A 24,260-nucleotide genomic window follows, 5' to 3' on the forward strand; every position below is an offset into this window, starting at 1 on the left:
ACAGTGAAAATAATGTTAGAAACAGCTTTTTAAAAGCTTTTTTATATGCTTACAAAGTGACAGACACTGGGGAAAACATCCTAGACTGTGACAATCCCAGGAGGAAGTGCCCTTGCAGTGTGATGAGACACTGCAGACAGGCCGAGTGGGTAAAGCCAGGCTAGCTTCTTGAAAGCCTACTGTGAAACCACCAGGGTAGCTTCAAAACATCATTGGTCTGAAGTTCAATAGCACAAAAATTCCAATTCATCAGCTACTTTACAGTTTCAGAGAAGAATTCCTTTGGCTACAAGGACTCTCAATCCTGGACCACCTGCCCTTTTTGATGCCTCTTTACTCTTGAGTAGGGACTTATTGTATCATCCATCACAAAATCATATAGTACTTTTGTCCAGGAATTATAGTGGGGTAGGTTGTCATAGTATTCAGCAGCAATCTTCCTTACCTAGAAAGGAAAAATTACAGCAAGATGAATACAGGTACTACCAGGTCTTGTTCAAGATTATAGAGAATGTTACCCTGAAAATACTTAAAAAGGGAGCCTAGGAAATCTTTTATCCTACTCCTGTAAAAGGTGGGATGGGGATACTTTCAGGATTCTAAACAAAATGTCTGCATTTCAACAGTTAAATACAAATGACCTCCCACCATTACTGACTCTCTCCAATCAAGCTTTGAGGGACAAATGTCTGGTTTATTTGTAAAATGTGACACTTGGATTCTTTAATGAGTACATGCAACTGTATTAATTTAGCATTTTAAAGCACATACCATGTGAGTGACGAAGCCCTAGTAGACTAGTGGGTTATGAGCTAGGCTGCTAACTACAAGGTCAGTAGTTCAAATCTACAAGCTACTCCATGGGAGAAAGCTGAGGCTTTCTGTTCCCATAAAAATTTACAGTCTCAGAAGCCCTATACGGGGTCACTATGAGTCAGAACTGACTCCGTGGTATGCCGCCACCACCACCACTATGTGGCATTGTAGGGTATGAAGATAACACCTGACCCCCACCTGTAAAGGGCTTGCAAATACTGAATTCTTGTGAAATGTGCTTATCAAGCATACAAGTCTGCCATCCAAAGGGGCAGTACCTTGGACCCCAGACCTTCAAAATTCTTACAGAAGAAGGATCTAGAGGTCACACAGTACCAATGCCCTACAAGTGCAGCACTGCCCATCTGTCAGTGGAGGCATGCGAGCTGCTCTGATGCTGAGCAGGTTTCAGAGGAGCTTCCCGACTAAGACAGACTAGGAAGAATGATCTGGTGATCTATTTCCCATACCAACCAATGAACACTTTATGGAAAGGCCCAATCTTGCTGTGTACAGGGTCTCTAAGAGGAAGGGGCTCAACAACAGCTAACAGAACACAGACCACACATGCCCACACTGAATTTACAACACCAAAGCCAGTAGCAGTCTATTTATCTAACAGCCAGAGCAAAGACAGGGGCAATTTAGGTCCTGAATAAGCATTTGGAGTCAAAATACTCCTTATGTCTAAAAATACAAGGTATATCATAGTGTAAAAACAAGCTAAACTTGATAATTTATGAGCTTTTTTAAAGACCTAAGGCCAAAAATCAACAAAGGCCCTAAAACTAGAAATTAGAAAACCTGGGGAGACGTGTCCAGTTGGATTGAAATACTGACATTTAATAATAAGTACCTAGATGTCTTGCTGGGAGCACTATGGCTCCACAGGATAAGCACCGACAGTGAATCACAAGGATGGCGGTTCAAACCCACCAGTTACTCCATGGGAGAAAGTTGAATTTTCTGCACCCGCAAAAGATTTAAAGCCTCAGATAATTTTATATAGGGTTGCTATTAGGTGAAACAGATCCCAGAGTTCTTACAACAAGATGTCTTGCTATCTACTTTAAGTTATCTACTTACTTTTCTATTTGTGAGCAAATAGAAAAATATACTCAAAAGTGTTTTGTAGGGAGAAAGATGATGTTTTCTGCTCTTGCAAAGATTTAAAGCCTTAGAAACCCTATACAGGGCCACTATGAGCCAGAAACGATTTGGCAGCATTTAACAATAACAATGACAAAGTGTTTTGTGAATAGCAAAGCAAAAAGTAAGGTATTAAATTTAAAATGATGAAAATGTTCTAAAATTGACTGTGGTAGCAGTTGGTTGTTCAACCCCGTGGATATACCAAAAACCACTGAGTTATATCTTGTTATATCTATTAGCTAACTTAGTCCCAAGTATGTATCAATGAAAACAGAACAGGACTCTCCTTGGTACTCTGTAGAAAAGACAGGTCAGGGATTGCTATCTACAGACAGAATGTTGTGAGTAGGCAAAGGAGTAAAACCAGATGGGATGAAATAGGTAATAAACTGTCATTGATGCACCACGACCCTGAAGTCAGTAATGTCCAAACTGAATGACGTTTCTGTTCTGGTGCAGTTCAAAGGAAATTACATGTGGCTCATGTTGGAGACAATTATTTTGCTCAAAGGGTGATTGACTTGGTCTTTACACTTTCTCCAAAATCCTTTAAAAATAAAAACAAAAATTCACTCCCCTGTTTAGAAGAAGGCAAACAAAGGTTGCACATTTGCCATTCACTCTTGACACTTACAGGCTGACCTAGAGTAGCTATATGCTAGCTTCCCAATACATTTAATTTGGAAAATTTTAAACCTACAGAAAAGTCAAAAGAATAGTAAAAGGAATATCCGTAAGTCCTTCACCTAGGCTCATCATTTAATAACACTACATCACAGTCTCCCTGTCTCTATACATACACCCAGTTTTCTTTGCTGATTTTTTAAAAAGTGAATTGTGGACATTATATGACAATATTTCACCTCTAAATATTTCAACATGTACCTGACACAATGTTATATAATCTAAAACCATTTAAAACCATCTCCATTGCACCTCTTCTGTCCTCATTTAAAGAGTCAATCAAGAAGCATGTGATATTTGGTTGTCATGTTGTGTATCGAGTTTTTAAACGGCCACCACTTAAAACCTAAGAGGAAGCCTACCAAAGTTAATTGGGTGGGTGTGGCAACATAAAAACAATATACTATGGTTCCCTTGTATTTAAAAAATACTAATATTATATTTTATAGTCTATTACCCTTCTTTAGAATTATGGAAACAATTTTTTTTTAAATAATAGAACTGCAAAAGCTGCCCATTTCAAGGATGGGTAGGCTCCTGAGAGAATTCACTGGGAAGATAAAAAGCTAGGAAAGTGGTCATTTTAGAAAGGATGAGGATCAAAATGTCTTCTTTCATTTATTCCACAAAGGGTGTACGAAATGTCTACTGTCAAGGGAAACAAACATTAATTACCCCTGCTGCTCTCGACAAGTTTTGTAGTATTGGAAATTGATGTTCATTTATTTTTAAGCCGATGAATTACATGGCATGTCTGTGTTTTTAAATAAACCACAATATAAGGCTTGGTTAAGCCTTTTTAGTTTACTGGTGATGTAGGCTACCAAAGCTTTTGCTTATTTCAGAGGGATTTCATTTTCTGTTCTGAATTGCTTCACAAATCAGCAGATTCTACAGCTCCTTCAACGTTTTAAAAGCCTAAGTGGTTTTAACCACTAGGCCCAGGGACCCAAGAGAGGAAACCCTTTGCAAAATTAAATTGAGAAACTCAGGATCCACTCTTATGATTCTCTTGATGAGCAACCTAGACAAGACATACTACATTCCTTTTAAAATAAGCAAGTCAAGCCCAATTTTAATTATAAAACCATCAGAAGTTAGAATAATATATTAATTCTTTACTTACCAGTGGAAGGCTTTTGCCAGGAATGTTGGGGAAGTCATGATGTTCGTTATGATAACCCACATTAAAAGTGATTAAATTCAGAGGCCCATAATATGAGTAAGTTTCATGTCCCTTTAAGAACATGTAATGTTCAGCTATAAAATGTCCAGAAATTGGGTGCAAACCCAGACCAAGTAAGGATGCTGCCAACATGTAGACCAAAGATTTAATTCCCAAAAAGTAGTAAACTGTAATATTAAAACAAATCTGGAGAACAGTATTGATCATCTCCAGATAGGAAATTGGTTTGGGGTTGATGAATACAGGTCGAAAAGCATAAAAGAGAGGCTGAAGAATAACCCATACAAGCTTTCTGAAGGTGGTACAGAAAAACCAGCCCTCAAAATCGGTAGGTATATCCACATCGATGCCATCACCTCCGAGGTACCGATGGTGATCCATGTGATACCTCTTGAAAGAAATGGAATACGGAACACCAATAGGAAAATTGGCAAACATTCCAAACCAGCGATTCCACATAGCTTTGCAGTTGCCAAAGGCACTATTGTGGGAAATCTCATGAATTGCCAGAGTCATTGAGTGATTAATGCAGCTGCCAAATGTATACGCCCAAAATATGACCCACTTCCAGTCCAAGTCTTTGACTAAATAAAATGCAATCAACTGGATGAAGACCATCATAGCTGTAATCCATATCAGGTTGGAATCAGGCTTCATCAAGGATTTTATCTCTGGGTACTTTGCTGTAAAGAAAAAGATAAGCAAATCAGGAACTGAGAAAATTACATACTATTTCAGCAATTCTCATTAAGGTAACATTTAAATGTTATTAATTTCCTGTTCCACATTATTATAATCTACCGATTAGAGATGTTATCACTTATTTATCTGCTAAGCAAAGGAATGTAGTTTTGTAGCAAAGTTACTAATACCATATAACACTGAGAATTTATGTAAGAAAAATTAGCCTCAAACTCTAGAATTTCCTTATTAACAGGATGGGCAAATTGACCAAAAAAAGAGTCAAGATTTCACCCTCTCCAATTCCTTTTATGTGTGTGGTAGATTTTTTAAAATTCTAGAGAAGATGGACACAACAAAACATACACCAATTCAAAATTTCTACATTTATGATTCAGTGACAGTGATTACATTCTACAAATGATATAACTATTCTCTAGATCCTTTTCTAAGTTATTCCTTTGGACCCCTAACAAAATACTATTATATTACATCTATATATTTACAATGTTACAATCCCACCACTCGTCTGTCAGTTTGTTGTGATAGCATTCTGCAAGACCAATGCCTTGTTCATTGCAAATACCTTTTTTAAACAACATAAAAGACAAAAATACACATGGGCCTCACTATATGGAATACACAGAAATCAAACTGGCTACATCTGTGGAAAGACATGGTGGAAAGCTCCATATCGTCAGTCAAAACAGGCCAGGGGCAGACTGTGAAACAGACCATTAATTGTTCATACCCAAGTTCAGGCTGAAACTGAAGAAAATTAAAACAAGTCCCCAAGAGCCAAAATATGACCTTGAATATATCCCACCTGAATTTAGAGATCATCTGAAGAACAGATTTGATGCATTAGACACTAAAGACCAAAGACCACATGAGTTGTGGGATGGCGTGAAGAGCGTCATACAGAATGAAAGCAAAAGGTCATTAAGAAAATAAGAGAGAAGGAAAAGACCGAAATGGGTATCAGAAGAGACTCTAAAACTTGCTGCAATTACAGATGCTAAAGCAAATGTAAGAAGCTAGGAGGTACAAGAGCTAAGTAGAGAATTTCAAAGGTCAGCTTGAAAGACAAAGTCAAGTATTGTAACAATATGTGCAAAGACCCGGCGTTAGGAAACCAAAAGGGAAGAACATGTTCAGCATTTCTCAAGCTAGAGAACTGAAGGAAAAATTCAAGCCTCAACTTGGGGTATTGAGGGACTCTATGGGCAAAATAGGAGCTCTGGTAGCGTAGTGGTTACGAATCGGGCTGCGAACAGCAAGGTCAGCAGTTCGAAACTACCTGCTGTTCCGCGGGAGAAAGATGAGGCTTTCTGCTCCCGTAAAGATTTACAGCCTGGGAAACCCTGTACAGGGTCGCTATGAGTCGGAACCAACTCCACGGCACATAACAAAAACAACATGGGCAAAATACTAAATGATGCAGAAAGCATCAAAAGAAGATACAAGGAATATACATAGTCACTGTAAAAAAAAAAAGTGGTCGATGTTCAACCATTTCAAGAGGTAGCATATGATTAAGAGAAGAAAGAAGTCCAAGGTGCATTGAAGGAATTGGCAAAGAACAAAGCACTGGTAATAGATGGAATACAAACTGAATCTTTCAACAAACTGATGCAGCACTGGAGGCACTCATTCATCTATGTCAAGCAATTTGGAAGACAACTACCTGGCAACTGACTAGAAAAGATCTGTATTTGTGCCCATTCCCAAGAGAGACGATCCAACAGAATGTGGAAATCACCGGACAGTATCAATGATATCCCATGTGAGTCAAGTTTTACCAAAGATAATACAAAAACAGCTGCAACCATACATTGACAGAGAACTTCCAGAGGTTCAAGCCAGATTCAGAAGAGGGCATGGAATAAGGGTTATTATTGTTGATGTCAAAAGGATCTTGGTTGAAAGTAGAGAATACCAGAAAGATATTTTCCTTTACTGACTATGCAAAGGCTTTCAATTGTATAGATCATGACAACCTATGGACAACATTGCGGAGAATGCGTATTCTGGAATACTTAATTGTTCTCATGAGGAACCTGTACATGGACCAAGGGGCAGTTGTTCGAAAAGAACATGGGAACACTGTATAGTTTAAAATTAGGAAAGGTGTGCACCAGGGTTGTAGAATTCACCATACTTGTCCAATGTGTACACTGAGCAAATAATTCAATTATTTGAAGAAGAATGTGGCATCAGGATTGGAGGAAGACTCATTAACAACCTTGTACATACAGATGATATAACTTTACTTGCTGAAAGCAAAGAGGACTTAAAATACTTACTGGTGTAGATGAAAGATCACAGCCTTAGATATGGTTTGCATCTCAATGGAAAGAAAACAAAAATCCTCACCACTTGACCAATAAATAGCATCACGATAAATGGCAAAAAGACTGAAGTGGTCAAAAGACTTCATTTTATTTGGATTGACCATTGACACTCATGGAAGCAGCAGTCAAGAAATCAAACGACATATTGCATTGGGAAAATCTGCTGCAGAAGTCCTCTTTAAAGTGTTGAAGAGCAACCCAAGCCATGGTATGTTTCATAACCGCATATGCATGCAAAAGTTGGTGACTGCATAAGAAAGACCGTAGAAGAACTGATGTATTTGAGCTATGGTGGTGGTGGAGAATATTAAAAGTACCATAGATTGCCCAAAGAACAAACCACTCTGTGTTGGGAGAAGTAGTCAGATTGCTCCCTGGTAGCCAGGATGCCCCCCTTATACTTTGGATATATTATCAGGAAGGACTAGTCTCTGGAGAAGGATATCATGTTTGGTAAAGTGGAGGGTCGGAGAAAAACAGTAAGACCCCCAAGGAGATGGGTTGGCATATTGGTAAAAACGATGGATTTGTTGTGAGGTTGGCCTAGGACCCAACACAGTGTTTTGTTCTGTTATGCATAGGGTTGCTATGAGTTGGTAGCAACTCGATGGCACCTAACAACAACAACATTACAATCACAATGCTAGTTAAATCTTACTATAATAAGCACAATATATTACAGTTGACCACTCAATGATTAAGAAAAAATGCTGTATGCTGCTAATGATCTCTGAGTGAGGACAGCAGTTTACTCTCCAGTAAACTGCATATCATTGTTGTTGATAACTGCTCAGTTCCAACTCATAGCCACCCTGTATAGGGTTTCCAAGGAGCAGCTGGTGGGTTTGAACTGCCAGCCTTGTGATCCAGTACATTATCTGGTAGTATCTCTTCATATGTACATATATAAACTTTACTGGTTGTGCTTCTCTAGAGATTCTAGCCTAAGTCATTTGGTATCAGGAGTGATGCTAGAGACAAAATCGTACAGATAGGTTTTCTAAATTGGTTCTCAAATCTGACTAGTTTTAATGGCACTGACAACTCTGCTTCTATTAGTAAAGACAGTGCTGCTAATCATGGCATGAGGTGGCAATGTTAGCATGCAAAGTATCACCAGCTGTACATCAAATATTGGTGACAAGTGAGATTCTGGGTAATTGTGTGCTTGATACTTTTCTGACATCTATGCAGGATGAGAAATATAGGGAAGCAGTTTGGCTGGTCCAACTGACAACAGACCAAGTGGTAAAAAAGCGACCAACTCAGGGCATCCAAGTTATAGCTCAAGCAACATATAGTTACCACTTATGCCCTGAGCGAAGGCCTTATTTCTTGTAGTAACAGAGCTAATATTGCCCAAACCCAAACCCAGTGTCTTTTCATAACTGTGGCTGAATTACTACACCAACCAAGTTCCCAATTTCAAATAGCTTCTGGTGTTAAATTGAGGGCATTCATTCTGGTAGCGTAGTGGTTACGAATCAGGCTGCGAACCTTAAGGTCAGCGGTTCAAAACTACCAGCCGCTCCGCGGGAGAAAGATGAGGCTTTCTACTCCCATAAAGATTTACACCCTCGGAAACCCTGTACAGGGTCGCTATGGGTCGGACCCGACTCGATGGCACTTAACAACAACAACAACAATTAGGAAGAAATGGGATCCTGAAACTTAAGATGGGAACACAGTTGTTGTTAAGTGTGGTCAGTTGGTTTCGACTGATAGTTACCCTGTATGTGGTTTCCGAGGAGTGGCTCCTTAGTTTGAACCGCAGATAATCAAGAAGCTGGCGAGATAGAGCCTGTGAATTCCATTGAATCGCTCTTGCCAAAAGCCCTACCCCTCCCATCTGAAGATATTATTCCATTATCAGTAAAAACATTTTCTCTTCTGCCCACACGTGAGATCAGCCCAGCTGTGCCTGCTGAGATGATGCCTGAGGCATTGTTCTGGGGCATCACCTAAGAAGGCAGACGTCTTGCAAGACATTGCCAAATGTTCTCAGGAAACACCTCCATCATTTATTGTTTCTAGACCTATGTAACCAGATTTAAGTACCAGCAAGCCCAAAAGGTAAAGTATAGATTGTGAGGCAGGAAGAAATACGCTACATTCCAAAAGAACTGCTTGATTTTTCTAATATATATAAAAAGAAACCTAGGGAATATTATAGCAATGGTTATTAAGGGCGTGGAACAATGGTGCAAGGTACATAAAGATGGACCAGTCTGAGTTTATTGATGTTGTTAGGTACCATCAAGTCTATTCCAACTCATAGTGATCCCATGCACAACAGAATGAAGCACTGCCTGGTCCTGCACCATCCTCACAAATGTAATGTCTAAGCCCACTGCTGCAGCCACTCTGCCAATCCACCTTGTTAGGCATCTTCCTCCCTTTCGCTGACCCTCCACATGATCAAGCATTATGTCCTTCTCCAGGATCTGGTCCCTCCTGATAACATGTCCAAAGTATGAGCTTACTGATATGGGCCCAAGCCGGATTCAGAAGAGGACTTGGAATGAGGATACCATTGTCGATGTCTGATGGATCTTGGTTGAAAGCAGAGAATACCAGAAAGATGTTTACCTGTGCTTTATTGACTACGCAAAGGCTTTCGATTATGTGGACCAAGATAAGCTACGGACAACATTGCTAAGTATGAGTATTCCAGAACACTTAATTGTGCTCATGAAGAATCTGAACATGGACCAAGAGGCACAACAGTGAGGAACAAATCTGTCTGTGAAGCATCCTTGGAGACTACTGTGATTGCTATTTTATAAAATCCAAATTCGACACTCAGAACTGCCCTAGTTGAATCAAGATACATAATCACAATGGGCTGGGCTCCAAAGTGGTAGGGGCCAAGTGGCAGCACCTAATAGACAAAGATAAGGTAGGCGAGGCTACCATAACGGACAACAGAAGTAGTAATCACAGTATTCTGACTCTTGTGGACTCATTGTATTGGCTGAATTCATCTGGTAGTGATTTCCCCAGTTCCAGCAACTGGCAGAACCCCACACTGGATCCCTGAAATGTCGAATAAGGGCTATTATGGTAAGAAAACTATATGGAAGCCATTAGAACTGCTCTACATACAAAAATAGAGTCCTGGTGTGGTGCTGCGGGTTAATGAACCAGTCTGCAAAGCCGTTTGTACTGTAAGGTCAGCAGTTAAAGCTCACCAGCTGCTTCTCGGAAACCCTATACAGGGTTGCTATGGGTCAGAACCAACTCAATGTTACTTAGCAATACCACCTATAAAAATAGTAAACCAAAAGCAATACTGCATTCATTGCTACAATGAAGTAAATCATACTTGAAGGGTGCAGGGGTAAGTTGATTCCCACTACCCACATCCTCCATGTAACTCACCTATCTGGCCTATGCAAAAACAGATGGATCTTGGAGAACAATAGATTATCATGAACTTAACCAAGTGGTGACTCCAACTGCAGCTGCTGTTCCAGATGTTGTTTCATTGCTTGAACAAATGAATACATCTCCTAGTATTTGATATACAGCTATTTATCTGGCCAATGCCTTTTTTTCTCATTTTCAGTTTTGAAGGATCACCAGAGACAGTTTGAGTTCAGTTGGCAAGACCAACCATACTCCTTTTCTCTGTCCTACCTTAAGGGTAAATCAACTCTGCAGCACTATATCATAATTTAGTCTGCAAGGGACCCTGACTGCCTTTCCCTGCCCCAAGACATCATCACACTGGTCCATTCCACTGATGCTGATTGGGCATAGGAGGAAGAAGTATTAATGACTCTAGACTTATTGGTAAAATCTGCATGCTTAAGGGTGGAATATTAACCCAACAAAAATGCAGGCACCTTCAGTGAAATATCTAGGCGTCCAATGGTCCCACAAAAGTGTAGGATAAGTTATTGCATCTGGTCCCTCCCACAACTAAAAAGGAGGCACAATGCCTCACGGTCCTCTTTGGATTCTGGAAACAACGTAACCCTCACTTGGGTGTGTTATTCTGGCCTATTTACAAAGTGACTCAAAAAGTTGTTAGTTTTGAGTGGGGGCCCAGAACAAGAGAAGGCTCTGCAACAAATTCAGGCTGCTGGACAAGCTGCTCTGCCCCTTGGACCATATGATCCAGCTGATCCAAGGGTGTGTGAAGTGTCAGCAGCAGATAGAGATGCAGTTTGGAGTCTTTGGCAGGTCCCTATTGGTGAATCACAGTGTAGACCTTAGAATTTTGGAGCATGTTTTGTAGATATAACTACTCTCCTTTTGAGAAACAGTTTTTGGCTTGTAACTGAGACTTAGTAGACTGAACACCGAAACATGGACCACCAAGTCACCGTGAGACCTGAGCTACCCACCATAAACTGGGTGTTATCTAACTCAAACTGAGTCAAAGTTGGACGTGCACAGCAGCACTCCATCATTAAAAGGAAGTATGTATGAGACCAGGTTCAAGCAGGGCCTGAAGTCAAGAGGAAGTGGCCCAAATGCCCATGGTCTTCACTCCTGTCACATGACCTCCCCTCTCCCAGTCTACACGAATGGCCTCAGGGGGAGTTCCTTATGATCAGTTGGGTGAAGAAGAGAAAATTCACACTTGGTTACACGCACTATAACCCCCTTCTGGAGCTTCCCTGAAGGACAGTTGTTGTTGTGGTTAGGTGCCATTGAGTCGGTACTGAATCATCACGACCCTGTGCACAACAGAATAAAACACTGCCCAGTCCTTGGCCAACCTCATAATTGTTGCCACGCTTGAGTCCATTGATGCTGCTACTTTGCATGCATCGGACACCATGAATGATATCTCTTGCTCCACGTCCTCTTCTGAATTTGGCTTGAACCTCTGGAAATTCTCTGTCAATATAGGCTTGCAGCCGTTTCTGTATTACCTTTAGTAAAACTTAACTTTCATGGATATCAAAGATATTGTCCCATGATTTCCATATTCCGTTGGGTCACCTCTCTTTGGAATGGGCGCAAATATAGATCTCTTCCAATCAGCTGGCCAGATAGTTGTCTTCCAAATTTCTTGGCACAGGTGAGTGAGTGCCTCCAGTGCCGCCTCGCTTTCTTGAAAGATTTCTATTTGTATTCCATCAATTCCTGGGGCCTTGTTCTTTGCCAATTCCTTCAGTATCATTGGCTCTTGATCATACACTACATCTTGAAACAGTTGAACATCAACAATTTCCTTTTGGTACAGTGACTCTGTGTATTCCTTCCATCTTCTTCTGATGCTTTCTGGGTCATTCAGTAATTTGAGAATCCTTCAAAAATGAAAATTGAGGCTTGAATTTTTTCTTCAGATCCCCCAGCTTGAGAAATGCTGAGAGTGTTCTTCTCTTTTGGTTTTCTGATTCCAGATCTTTGCACATTTTGTTGTAATATCTGACTTTGTCTTCTTGAGCTGACCTTTGAAATTTTCTGTTCAGCTCTTGTACCTCCTCACTTCTTCCATTTGCTTTAGCATCTCTATGCTGGAGAGCAAGTTTCAGAGTCTCTTCTGACATCCATTTTGGCCTTTTCCTTCTTTCTTGTCTTCTTAATGACTTTTTGCTTTCTTCCTTTATGATGTTCTTGATGTCATCCCTCAACTCTTCTGGTCTTCAGTCTTTAGTGTTTAATGTATCAAATCCGTTCTTCAGATGATCTCTAAATTCAGCTGGGATATATTCAAGGTCATATTTGGCTCTCATGGTATTGTTTTCATTTTCTTCAGCTTCAGTTTGAATTTGTATATGAGCAATTGATGGTCTGTTCCACAATCTGCCCCTGGCCTTGTTTTGACTGATGATATTGAGCTTTTCCACTGTCTCTTTCCACAGATGTAGTCAATTCGATTTCTGTGTATTCCATCTCTTATGCGGTCTAAAGAAGGTATTTGCAATGAACAAGTCATTGGTTTTGCAGAATTCTATCATGTGATCTCCAGCATAACTTCTATCACCAAGGCCACATTTTCCAACTACTGGTCCTTCCTCTTTGTTCCCATCCTTTGCATTCCAATCACCACTAATGATCAATATATCTTGATTGCATGTTTGATAAATTTCAGATTGAAGAAGTTGGTAGAATTCTTCTATTTCATCCTCACTGGCTTTAGTGGTTGGTGCATAAATTTGAGTAACAGTGGTATTACCTGGTCTTCCCTGTAGGTGCATAGATATTATCCTATCACAGACAGCACTGATCTTGATATGTTCTTTTTGACGATGAATACAACACCTTTCCTCTTCAATTTGTCACTTCCGGCATAGTAAACCATGTGCTCACCAGATTCAAAATGGCCAATACCAGTCTATTTCAGCTCACTGATGCCTAGGATATCGATGTTCATGCGTTCCATTTCATTTTTGACAATTTCCAATTTTCCCAGATTCATACTTCATACAGTCTAACTATTAATGGGTGTTTACAGCTGTTTCTCTTCATTTTGAGTTGTGCCCCATCAGTAAATGAAGATCCTGAGGGCTTTACTCCATTTGCGTCATCATGGTCAACTGTACTTTGAGGAGTCAGCTCTTCCCCAGTCACATTTTGAGTGCCTTCCAATCTGAGGGGCTCATTTTCCAGCACTATATCTTACAGTGTTTCTCTGTTATTCATAAAGTTCTCAGTGACTAAATATTCAGAAGCAGTTCGTCTCTCCTTCTTCCTAGTCTGTCTTCATCTGGAAGCTCATCTGAAACCTGTCCACTGTGGGTGACCCTGCTGGTATTTAAAATACCCGTGGCATAGCTTCCATAATCACAGCAACGCACAACCCACCACAGTAGGACAAACTGACAGACGAGTGGTGGTGAAGGGAAATCCTCCCAATGGGCAGAACTTTGAGGCACTTACTCTCGATATCAATTTGCCTTCCCCACACACAATGCTTCTGCCAAAACTCCCATCTGTGGACTTACAGAATGCTTCATCCAGTGTCATGGTACCCCACACAGCATCGCCTCAGATCAAGGGACTCACTTCACAGCTAATGAAGTGCATCAATGGGCTATGAGGGCCTATGATCAGAAAATCACTGGTCTTATCATGCTCTGCATCATCTTGAAGCAGCTGGCTTCATCGGAAAATGAAATGGCCTATTAAAGACACAATCATGGCACCAGCCAGGTGGCTACACCACGCAGGGTTGAGGCAATGCTCTCCAGGAGGCTGTATATGCTCTAAACCAACATCCAATATATGGTGCTGTTTTTCCAATAGCCAGGATTCATGGGTCCAGGAACCGAGCAGTGGAAATGGGAGTGGCACCACTCACTATTACTCCTAGTGATCCACTAGCAGAACGTTTGCTTCCTGTCCTTGTAACCCTATGCTCTTTGGGTCCAGATGTTTTCATTTCAAAAGAGAGGAATACTCCCACCTGGAGACCCAGCACTGATTGCACCAAAGTGGAAGTTAAGAATGCCCCCGGGCTATTTAGGGTTCCTCATGCCTCTGGATCAACAGGCAAAGAAGGAGTTACTGTACTGGGTGGCGTGATTAATCCTGATTAATCAAGGAGAAATCAGATAGACATTACATAATGAAGGTAAAGAAGAGGATGTGTGGAATCCAGAGATTCCTCAGGACATCTTTTAATACTACTATGTCCTGTGAATAAAGTCAATGGGAAACTACAGCAACCCAAATTCAGTATGACTACTACTCGATGGCACTTAACAACAACAACAACAACAACAACTAATGGTCTAGACCCTTCAGGAATAATGAAGTTTCATGTCACTCAATCAATCATGACCAGCTGAGGTGTTTGCTGAGGGCAAAGGGAATATGGAACGGACAGTCGAAGAAGGTAGTTCTAAAACCAGTTGCAGAAATGAGGGCTGTAATTGTTACGAGTATTGGGTTTTGACTTGGTTTTTTTGTTTGTTTGTATGTATCAAATACATTTGCTTTGTCCATTTGTAAAATATATTACTGGGGTCAGTGCATTTTCTGTTGTACACATGTCAGTTACATCATGTGAGGCATAAGTATGACTTCACAACTGTCTTATTTAGAGATTATGAATATGGTTTAAAGAGACATGTACAGGTGACAAGGGTGGATGGTTTTGTGTCAACTTAACTGCATCAGGATTTTCAGTGGGTTGGCCGTTGAAATGGAGTGAGCCCCCTTGATGAGATTTAACTACATATGAACTCTATAATGAAGTTGGCTATGAGCAGCCCAGCAACTGAAATTACGTTTCCTAGGGCATGTGGCCTGCCCCAGGATACTGGACACTGAGGCAAAGCTGGCTTGCTCTCTGCTGGGTCTAGATCTTACATTTGACCTGTTTTCCAACCTCTGGTTCTTTGACCTGCCAATCCTGGGAGTCCTCAGCAGCCTGTTTTCTCACCTGCTAGATCTGCTTGCCTGTCTGCCATCTGACCTGCTGACTGTGGTTTATCATCCTCACAGCAACATGAGTCAGAAGCTTCCAACCTGACATTTACCCCAAGGACCTGACACTGACCAACTCTACAACTATGTGAGCCACTTGTGGATGTAAATCTCACCTTACATATATATATATAAACTTCATTGGAGTTCTGGTGTGGCACTGTATGAAAAGCACTGTACTGGTAACCGTAAGGTAGGTGGTTCAAACCCACCAACCACTCCTCAGAAACCCTATACAGAGTTGCTATGAGTCAGAACTGACTCAACAGCACGTAACAACAAATAAAACAAACTTCACTGGTTTTCCTTCTCTAGAGAACCCAGCCTAAGACAGTAACTTTGTTTTCCTCTGTTGAATAATTTACTTAGGATAATTTCCAATTAATTCTCCTGATTTACAATGCTACTTTCCTTACTAATTATTTTGCTGGACAATTCCAGCATTAATTAATCTGTAGGAACTGACTTGATGGCACTTAACAACAACAACAACAACATTGGATTCTCAGTGTTGAAATCTACAAGCACATTTCCAAATATTATGGAAAAGACAACTGACAAAAAGTTTGCATTTCAGGTGGGGGTCCTATAATGACAAAATGAAGATTTTTCTCCATATATCATCATCTTAAAAGGCATACAGTATAGATACAATGTATAATCTATACTATATGTGGACTCCTGGTGTGGCGCTGTAGGATCAGCATTGGACTACGAACCACAAGGCCAGCAGTTCAAAGTTACCAGCTGCTCCTCGGAAACCCCAAACAGGGTCGCTATGAGTCGGAACCGACTCAACAGACTTAACAACAACAACATATTATACAATGACAACAATACTATACGTGGAGTATAGACAAAGTCTTTGGCTTTTTGTGGTGTCAAGTATGTTGGGCCCAGAACGGCATATGGGAAAATCTTTTTCCTGAAATAGGCTACTTAGAACGCTTTTACAAAAATAAAGGGTATTCAGCGGAATGCAGGACCTTATCCAGAGAAGCAGCAACACCAGAGACGGAGGCAGAAATGGGGACATGGAGAGATGGAGTAGCTGAGGACTCTAGATTCCTGGGAAGAAAGGGACTAAGAGCTGGCGGCCAGGAGGCAGACATGCAGAATGTGCCCTTTGGTGGTATAAATTATTATACATGCCTGAGTGTTTAAAAAAACAAAAACAAAAAACTGCTAAAATGAATAGAGAGAAATAGTGTTAACTGATGTTACATGGCAGGGATTATAACTATTGTAATGAAACAAAGTATATGATTTGTTTAATATAAAACTGATGATCTGCTCTGTAAACTTTCACTCAATTCACAATAAAAACTTTAAAATAAAGGGTAGAGGGCAGCATCATCCTCTTTTCTAAAAATGTGGGCAAATACCAGCATAGAGGAATTCAATGAAAGCTTAAAATGCAAGACAGGAAGTAATTTAAGTCCAGCTTTACATACAAGAAAAAGGGTCATGTGAATTCAAGTTAAATAACACCCTTTTAATATTTTTTCCTTTTCCTTTTTCTCTCTGCACTTTGAATCTTTGTTGATATAAACTCATTTTATCAAATGTATCTGATTTGATAAATTGCCCAATTTTGTAGGCAATAAACTAAAAGTAAAGGGAAAAAATATCAGGATCAGAAACAAATTAGTCTACAACTAATTTTTCTGGTATAAATGAGGAGTTCTCCATTAAAGCAGCATTTTTAAGCAACTCTCCAATAAAAGAACACCAATTTATTGGTAGATTAGTGATAATTCTTTTATATTAAAAATCTGTTAGTTATACTTAGACAGTGCTCTAGCATCTTTATCATATATAAAAATTAAACTGACAGATCTGACAAAGGGTTGAAAATACACATTTTATAGTTAAGTAAATTTAAGTAAAATCATGGAACTTAAACATTCCCTAGAACAGAAATTATCCCATGTAGTCATCTTTAAATAACAGTTTAATTCACTTAGTAAAGAATATTTGCTTTGAGCATTATGCTCTCTTTAAGAATTATATGAAGTAAAATTGACAACAGTAACTCTAAAGCAGGGATGACCACTTTAAAAGGCAGACAGTCTAAGTTAATAGTGATAAAGTACTCACAGACTGGGGAAAATTTTTTTCAACAACATATCAGACAAGGGCTAATGCCTAAAATTTATAGAAAATTACAAGAAAAAAGACAAACAACTCAATAAATGTGCACAGCCCTTTGGTTGCTAAAATGATTATATATTCCTGAATGTTTTTGTGTACATAAAAAACAAAACAAAACAGGGAATAGAAGCAAATACTGTTAACTGATGGTGCATGGAGATTGTAATTGCAATGAAAACCTGATGATCTCCCATGTAAACACTATCACTCAATTCACAATAAAAGCTTAAAAAAAAAAAAAAAAAAAAGACACAGGACATGAACAGACACTCCACCAAGAAAGAAATTCAGACAGCCAACAAACATATAGAGAAGTGTTCATGATTGTTAGCCATTGTTGTTGTTGTTAAGTGCTGTCAGTCGGTTCTGACTCACAGCGACCCAGTATAAGGTTTCTGAGAAGCAAATGGTGAGTTTGTGACATTGTGGTTCAAACCAACCTTGTAGTCCTGCACCTACCCTACAGCATCACACCAGAAATCCACTGTTGCTGTTAGGAGCTGTTGAGTCGATTTTGAATCATACTGATCTTGTAGAGGATTTCTGAGAAGCAGCGGGTGAATTTGAGCCACAGACCTTGTGGTTCAAACTGACCTTGCAGTCCAGTGCATTATCCCAAAGTGCCGCACCAGGACTCTGTTGTTGGTGGTAGTTATGTGCTGTGGAGTTAGTTCCGATTCATAACAACCCTGTAAGATTTCTGAGGCTGTAAATCTTTATGGGAGCAGAAAGCCTCATCTTTCTCCCACAGAACAGATGGTAGTTTCAAACTGCTGACCTGGAGGTAAGCAGTCCGACTCATAACCACTATGCTACCAGAGTTCCTTAGGACACCATTGTTGTTGTTGTTGTTGTTAAGTGCCATCGAGTCAGTTCTGACCCATAGTGACCCTGTCTAGGGTTTCCGAGGAGCAGCTGTGAGCTGGAACTGCCAACCTTGCAGTTCAAATGGCTTTGCAGTCTGGTGCATTAACCCACAGTGCCACACCAGGACTCCTAGGACACCATTGTTGTTGTTAGGTGCCGTTGAGTCAGTTCAGACCCATAGCGACCCTGTACAGGGTTTCCGAGGCTGTAAATCTTTACGGGAGTAGAAAGCCTCATCTTTCTCCCGCGGAGCCACTGGTAGTTTCGAACTGCTGACCTTAAGGTTCACAGCCCGATTCGTAACCACTACGCTATCAGAGCTCCTTTATAGAGATGCAAATCAAAACAACAATGAGACATCATCACATAAAGCATCAACAGTGAAGTTCAAAAAACAGAAAATAACAAATGCTGGTCAGGGTATGGAGAGACTGGGACCCTCCTTTGTTGATAGGGATGTAAAATGGTTCTACCACTAAGGAAAACATTATGGCACCTCCTCAGAAAATTGGAAATACAAATATCTTGTTGTTGTTAAGTGCCATCGAGTTGGTGCCAACCCATAGAGACCCTGTATAGGGTTTCCAAGGCGCAGTTGCTGAGCTTGAAATGCTGATCTTGCAGTTCAAATGGCTTTGCAGTCTGGCACATTAATCCACAGCACCACACAAGGACTCCAGAAATATCTTAGGACCCAGCAATTCCTCTACTTGTTATATGTTGTCGCTATTAGGTGCTATCAAGTTGATTCCAACTCATAGTGACCCTGGACAGGAGCAGCTGGTGGGTTTGAACCAACAACCTTGTGGTTCACAGTCCAGTGCTTATCCTACAGCACTACAGCAATACGAGTTAGGACACAAGAAGATATATGCACACTGATCATGGCAGCACTATTCACAACAGCAAAAAGATGGAGACAGACAAAGTCTGTCCATCAATGGAAGAATGAATAAACAATTTGGTATATACACACAATGGAATACTATGTAACCTTTAAGAATAATAAATCTGCAAAACACCTCATAACATGGATGAACCTGGAGGACATTATGCTGAGTGAAATTAGTCAATCACAAAACGACAAATAATTTATGAGCCCATTATTGTAAAAGCTTAAGAAAAGGTTTCCACACTAACAGGAGTATTCTTTGATGGTTACCAGGGGTGGGAGGGTGGTGGTGGTGGTTAGGGTGGGAGCGCTGACAGGAAGGGCAATATACAAGAATGGGGAGGGCAATAAACAAGAAAAGGGAGGGTGGCAGAAGAATGAAGATGGGTGAAGACACAGGGAGGTATGCATGGTTTTAAGGGAACAGATGTAAATACACAAACTTTGAACAACAGTGGTCTGTGTGAAGATACACAGACTGAGACATAGGCTGAATGGGTAAGGGAGGAAGAATGGAATATATGTTTATTATTTATATATTCCATACATATATTAAGCGTTCAAAAGCATATATTTGTACATTAGTATTTACCTTTCCTGCAATTACAACTATGAATGTGGTAGAGCATACAGCAGGCAAAATGAAAACTTCTTAGATGTTATCAAATAGCATAAAGCAATGAGTCTCTGGGCCTGGTGGCTCAGGACCAGAGTCTCAGAGGACTCCATGGCCAGTTGGCATAACATAGTCCACAAAGACAATGTTCTATATCCTGCTTGGGTGAGCAGCAACTGGAATCTTGAAAGTTCATAAGGGGTCATCTTAGGTGCAGGTATTGGTCTCTCTATGTGTGGAAGAAAGAATAGTGGTAAGAATTTGAAGAGGTTTGGAATCGATCAGTCCAACAGATTAATGGAATATGTGAACACCAGTCTCCATGTTTCTGAGACCAGTAGAACTAGATGGTATTCAGCTACCACTACCAATGGCCCTGAAAGGAATCACAGTAGGGGTGGGATCCTGGATACAGTGGGAGAAAATATGCAACTCAAAATTACTTAATAATAATAATAAAGGACCAGGTTTACTGGCTATAAAGAGACTGGAGGAACCTAAGACTATGGCCCTCAACTACCTTCACAGGTCTGGGAAGGAACTCCCTCTCATGGCCCAATTTTCAACCAAGCAGTAGACAGGTATATAGGGGGTGGACAACAACACTAGTAAGATATGCTCACCATGGAATGGTCAATCATTCAAAATCAAAAGAGCAACATTTTCCTAAGGACAAAGTTGAGAAGGGATGGGAAGGTGAGCAGAATGGAGACAGATATCATAGGAGGAAATGGGATAAATTTTGTTGCATGGAGAAGATTATATCACTGAGATAAAAACAAAGAGTATGATTTATTGAATGTAAAAACTGATGACCTTGTCTGGAAATCTTCACTCAATTCACAATAAAAAAAAAAAAAAAATTAAAAAACAAAACAAAAAAATCAGTGATAAAACAGTATGTATGGAAAACAAAACAAAAAATATGTATGGAAAAGCTAGACAATGAATACAGAAGACTGGAAAATTGATGCATTTAAATGTTGGTATTGCCAAAAAATATTGAAAATACCATGGACTGCCAGAAGAACAAATAAATCTGTCTTGGAGGAAGCACAGCCAGAATGTTCCTTAAAAGCAAGTTGATGTTCTCCTATGTAAACGACCACTCAGTTCACAATAAAACAATAAAACAGCAACAAAAAAATCAAGTATGGCGAGACTTTGTCTCACGTACTTTACACATGCTATCAGCAACGGCCACTCCTTGGAAAAGAACATCATGTTTGGTCAAGTAGAGGCTCATTAAGGTCACGAAAATTTATACTTGTTTTCTTCTAAGAGTTTTATCATTTTAGCTTTTCCTATTATGTCTCTGAAACATAGGATATCCTAGCTCATACCACATTCAAAAATTAACTTAATGTGTAAATTTTCGTGACCTTCATGATTTCTTATAAGACTGTACCAAAAGCATTATTTGTTGAAGAGACTATTCTTTCACTGTTAAATCGAACTGTCATCCTTGTCAAAAGCCAATTAATTGACTATCTTGTTTATCAATGCAGTAAAATCTGTTCCAACTCATATACAAACCTATATAGGAGTCCTGGTGTGGCACTATGGGATAATGCACTGGACTGCAAGGTTGATTTGAACAGCAAGGTCGGCGGTTCAAATTCACCAGCCACTCCTTGGAAACCTTATACAGGGTCGCTATGAGTCGAAACCAACTTGAAGGCAGTTAACAACACCAAGGGTTTCCGAGGAGCGGCTAAGAGTTTGAACCTCTGAGCTTGTGGCTAGCAGTCCAGTGCTTACCCTACAGTGCCACGTAAGGGGTCCAACTGGCCATAGATGTATCAAATAAGTGCTTATTATATCAATTTTATACTCTCACTGTAAATTTAACAGTTTACAGTTGTTGGTAAACAGATACATTTTCTATTATGCCTTCCTAAAAAGCTGACAGAAATGTCAGAAATATCTCAACATTTAAGTGCAAACACATTCCCAGGTTATCATATTTCCTAAGGTTATTCCATATCCCAGCCCTGGGAAGGAAATTTGAATAGTAGTTTGAGGAAGATGTAGTCCTTTTCTTCCTAGTTAAATGGCTCAGTGATAAGTTCTTGGAAAAAAAGCTCAGTGTTGATATAAGTATCAATAAGCACCTTTTCTACTTTTTTGACTTTCTGAATATTACATACATAGCTAAATGTTAGTATTCAGGAGTTTGTTTTGTAAGACTGGATATCAAATTATTCTTAACCAACATGTTTATAAGACATAGACAATATGCATCACATGCTATCTCATATCAAGTATGTACAAGTGATTTGCAAACTAGGTTTTAATTAAAAAAAACAAAAACGGGGGGGGGGTGCAAAAACCAAAGTAACTCTTAATTTCGGGATTCTATTTCTTAAATCCATTTTAGTGGGATCTATTAGACAACACTTAACAACAACTAACTTCTTTAGAGACCTGGTATGGTACTGTAGGATAAGCACTGGAATGCAAGACCTTCTGAAACGTAGGTCTGTAGTTCAGACTCACCAGCTGATCCTCAGAAACCCTACACAGGGTTACTATGAGTGGAAACAGACTAAATGGCACTTAACAATAACGAGCTTTGATGGACTCCAGGTGTGGCACTGGAGTGTTAACTGCAAAGCCAGCAGATCAAACCCACCAACTGCTCCTTGGAAACTTTATACAGGGTCACTATGAGTTGGAACAGACTCCACAGCACTTAACAACAGCTAGATTCTATGGGCAACACAGTGGCTCTGTAGAATAAGCATTAGACTGGGAAACACAAGGCTGGCAGTTCCAGCCCACCAGCGAGTAAGATGAAGCTTTCTGCTCCTGCAAACATTTACAACCTCAGAAACTCTATACAGGATCACTATGAGTTGGAAATGACTCCACTAAAGAACGTGCTGTTGCTAAGTGCTGTAGAGTCAATTCAGACTCAGAGGGACCCTTATAGGGTTTCTGAGGAGCGGCAGATGAACTTGAACCGCCGACCTTCAGGTTTAAAACGATGTTGCAGCCCAGTGCATTATCCTGCAGCGCCACACCAGGGCTCCTAGCTTCTATTTTTGAAACATGAAATTTTCATGTTTACATAATCCTGCAAAAATCGGTGCTTGCTTTTTCTTCCCACAGGGAAAATGGATGAAAAGAAAAAGTAGGGAAACACTGGTATGAGAAAGAATTCCTCACAAGTACTCCACCCCACCCCCAATTAAATTCCCTGATTTTTGAAGTAATAGCAAAAAAATTAAAAGCGCACATACTTTTTTAAGGCAATCTAATTCGGATTTGAATTCCTGCTCTACCATTTATTTACTCATTAGCTTTTATCTCATTTTTGAAAACAGGGATAATTCCGACCTAGCTGAGTTACTGGGAGGATTAAATTGGATGTTTGTAAAGCATCAACACAATGCATATCATTCTGAATAACCCGGGGGGAAATGTCAGAACTCAAGTAGCCAACTGCCTTCCATCTCTAAAGAGCTAAAGGCCTAGACTGTCTGGTGGAAAAGGCCCTAAATGAGCAGTCAGGAAGCAGAAAAGGTAAATTTGGCAAGCTGTTCAATCTTTTCCATATTCCACTGCTTTTCATCCACAAAATTAGGATGGAGGAAAAATACATATGAATCTGCCCTACTTTCGTCTCAGGGCCAAAAGAAAAAGCGGCGTGAGTGCACTAAGCAGGCACCCAAGCCTTGACCGCATCTACTAGAAGCCCCCTGGAGCCACACGACACGGGTGGGGTCCAGGCCCCTTCTCCGGAGTCTGGGTGGGGGAGAACCTCACCAGCATGGCTTACTGGCTGTCACCGCGTCAGCGAGGTTACCGTGTCGGCCCCTGTAGTCCCCCAGCACCTTCTGCGGCTCCCTGGGTTCGGAGACCACACCCTGCCTCGCACACGTTCGTACCCCGGGCTCTCCCGGGCACCCTGCTGGCCCGGGCCCGCTCAGGATGAAGAGGAGGAAAGAGCGCCCACCCGCGGGCAAAGGAATCTTCACACAAAAGGGTCAGCCCAGACGGGGAACAGGATGGGAAATGAGCTCTGAGAAAGCCTTCGCCCAATCACCCGGCGGGGCCCGGAGGGGCAGCCCCGCGCCTGTGCCTCTCCGCGGAATGGCTGGCGGCGGCACGCGGGCTCCCATCTTTTCCCTCCCGGACCCGAGTAGGGCGCCGCGGCCCGCACCTCGCCTCGGCCTGTACAGCGCGAGCCGGACGCTACGGAGCCGGCTCGTAACGGGCCCCCCCCACCTCCGGCGCCTCCCGGCCGAGCAGGGCCCATCGGGGAAAGCGCGCCCCGGCGGCGGGAGGCTGCGTACGCACATAACGGGGCGCCAGGCGAGACCTCACCCAGGATCTCCCGGCGCCGATCGGCGTGCGGCTGGTCGGTGTAGACCCACTCAAAATCATCTCGCGAAACGCGGTTCCCCATGGCGGCGGCGGAGGCGGCTCAAGGGCCCACTTCCAGCTCTCGCTCCCGGCCGG

General features: G+C 41.0%; 1 protein-coding gene across 1 annotated transcript; it reads right to left on the reverse strand.

Moving 5' to 3' along the window:
- Positions 1-243: 243 nt before the first annotated feature.
- Positions 244-24,260, reverse strand: DEGS1 (delta(4)-desaturase, sphingolipid 1). Its single transcript, XM_006871142.1, has 3 exons — positions 24,126-24,260; positions 3,779-4,521; positions 244-445 (listed from the first exon to the last, which is right to left on the reverse strand). Exons 1-3 carry the CDS (start codon positions 24,205-24,207, stop codon positions 299-301), a joined length of 972 nt encoding a protein of 323 aa, XP_006871204.1. The 5' UTR covers positions 24,208-24,260; the 3' UTR covers positions 244-298.

This window comes from Chrysochloris asiatica, unplaced genomic scaffold (assembly GCF_000296735.1).
Source record: "Chrysochloris asiatica unplaced genomic scaffold, ChrAsi1.0 scaffold00161, whole genome shotgun sequence".
In the NCBI taxonomy this organism is placed as follows: domain Eukaryota; kingdom Metazoa; phylum Chordata; class Mammalia; order Afrosoricida; family Chrysochloridae; genus Chrysochloris; species Chrysochloris asiatica.

Excerpts from the sequence above, each read along its gene's own strand:
- DEGS1 (XM_006871142.1), bottom strand. The coding sequence starts at position 24,207 with ATGGGGAACCGCGTTTCGCGAGATGATTTTGAGTGGGTCTACACCGAC. Across the intron at positions 4,522-24,125 it reads TCGGCGCCGGGAGATCCTGG|CAAAGTACCCAGAGATAAAA; the intron begins GTGAGGTCTCGC and ends TTTTCTTTACAG. Across the intron at positions 446-3,778 it reads CTGGCAAAAGCCTTCCACTG|GTAAGGAAGATTGCTGCTGA; the intron begins GTAAGTAAAGAA and ends TTTCCTTTCTAG.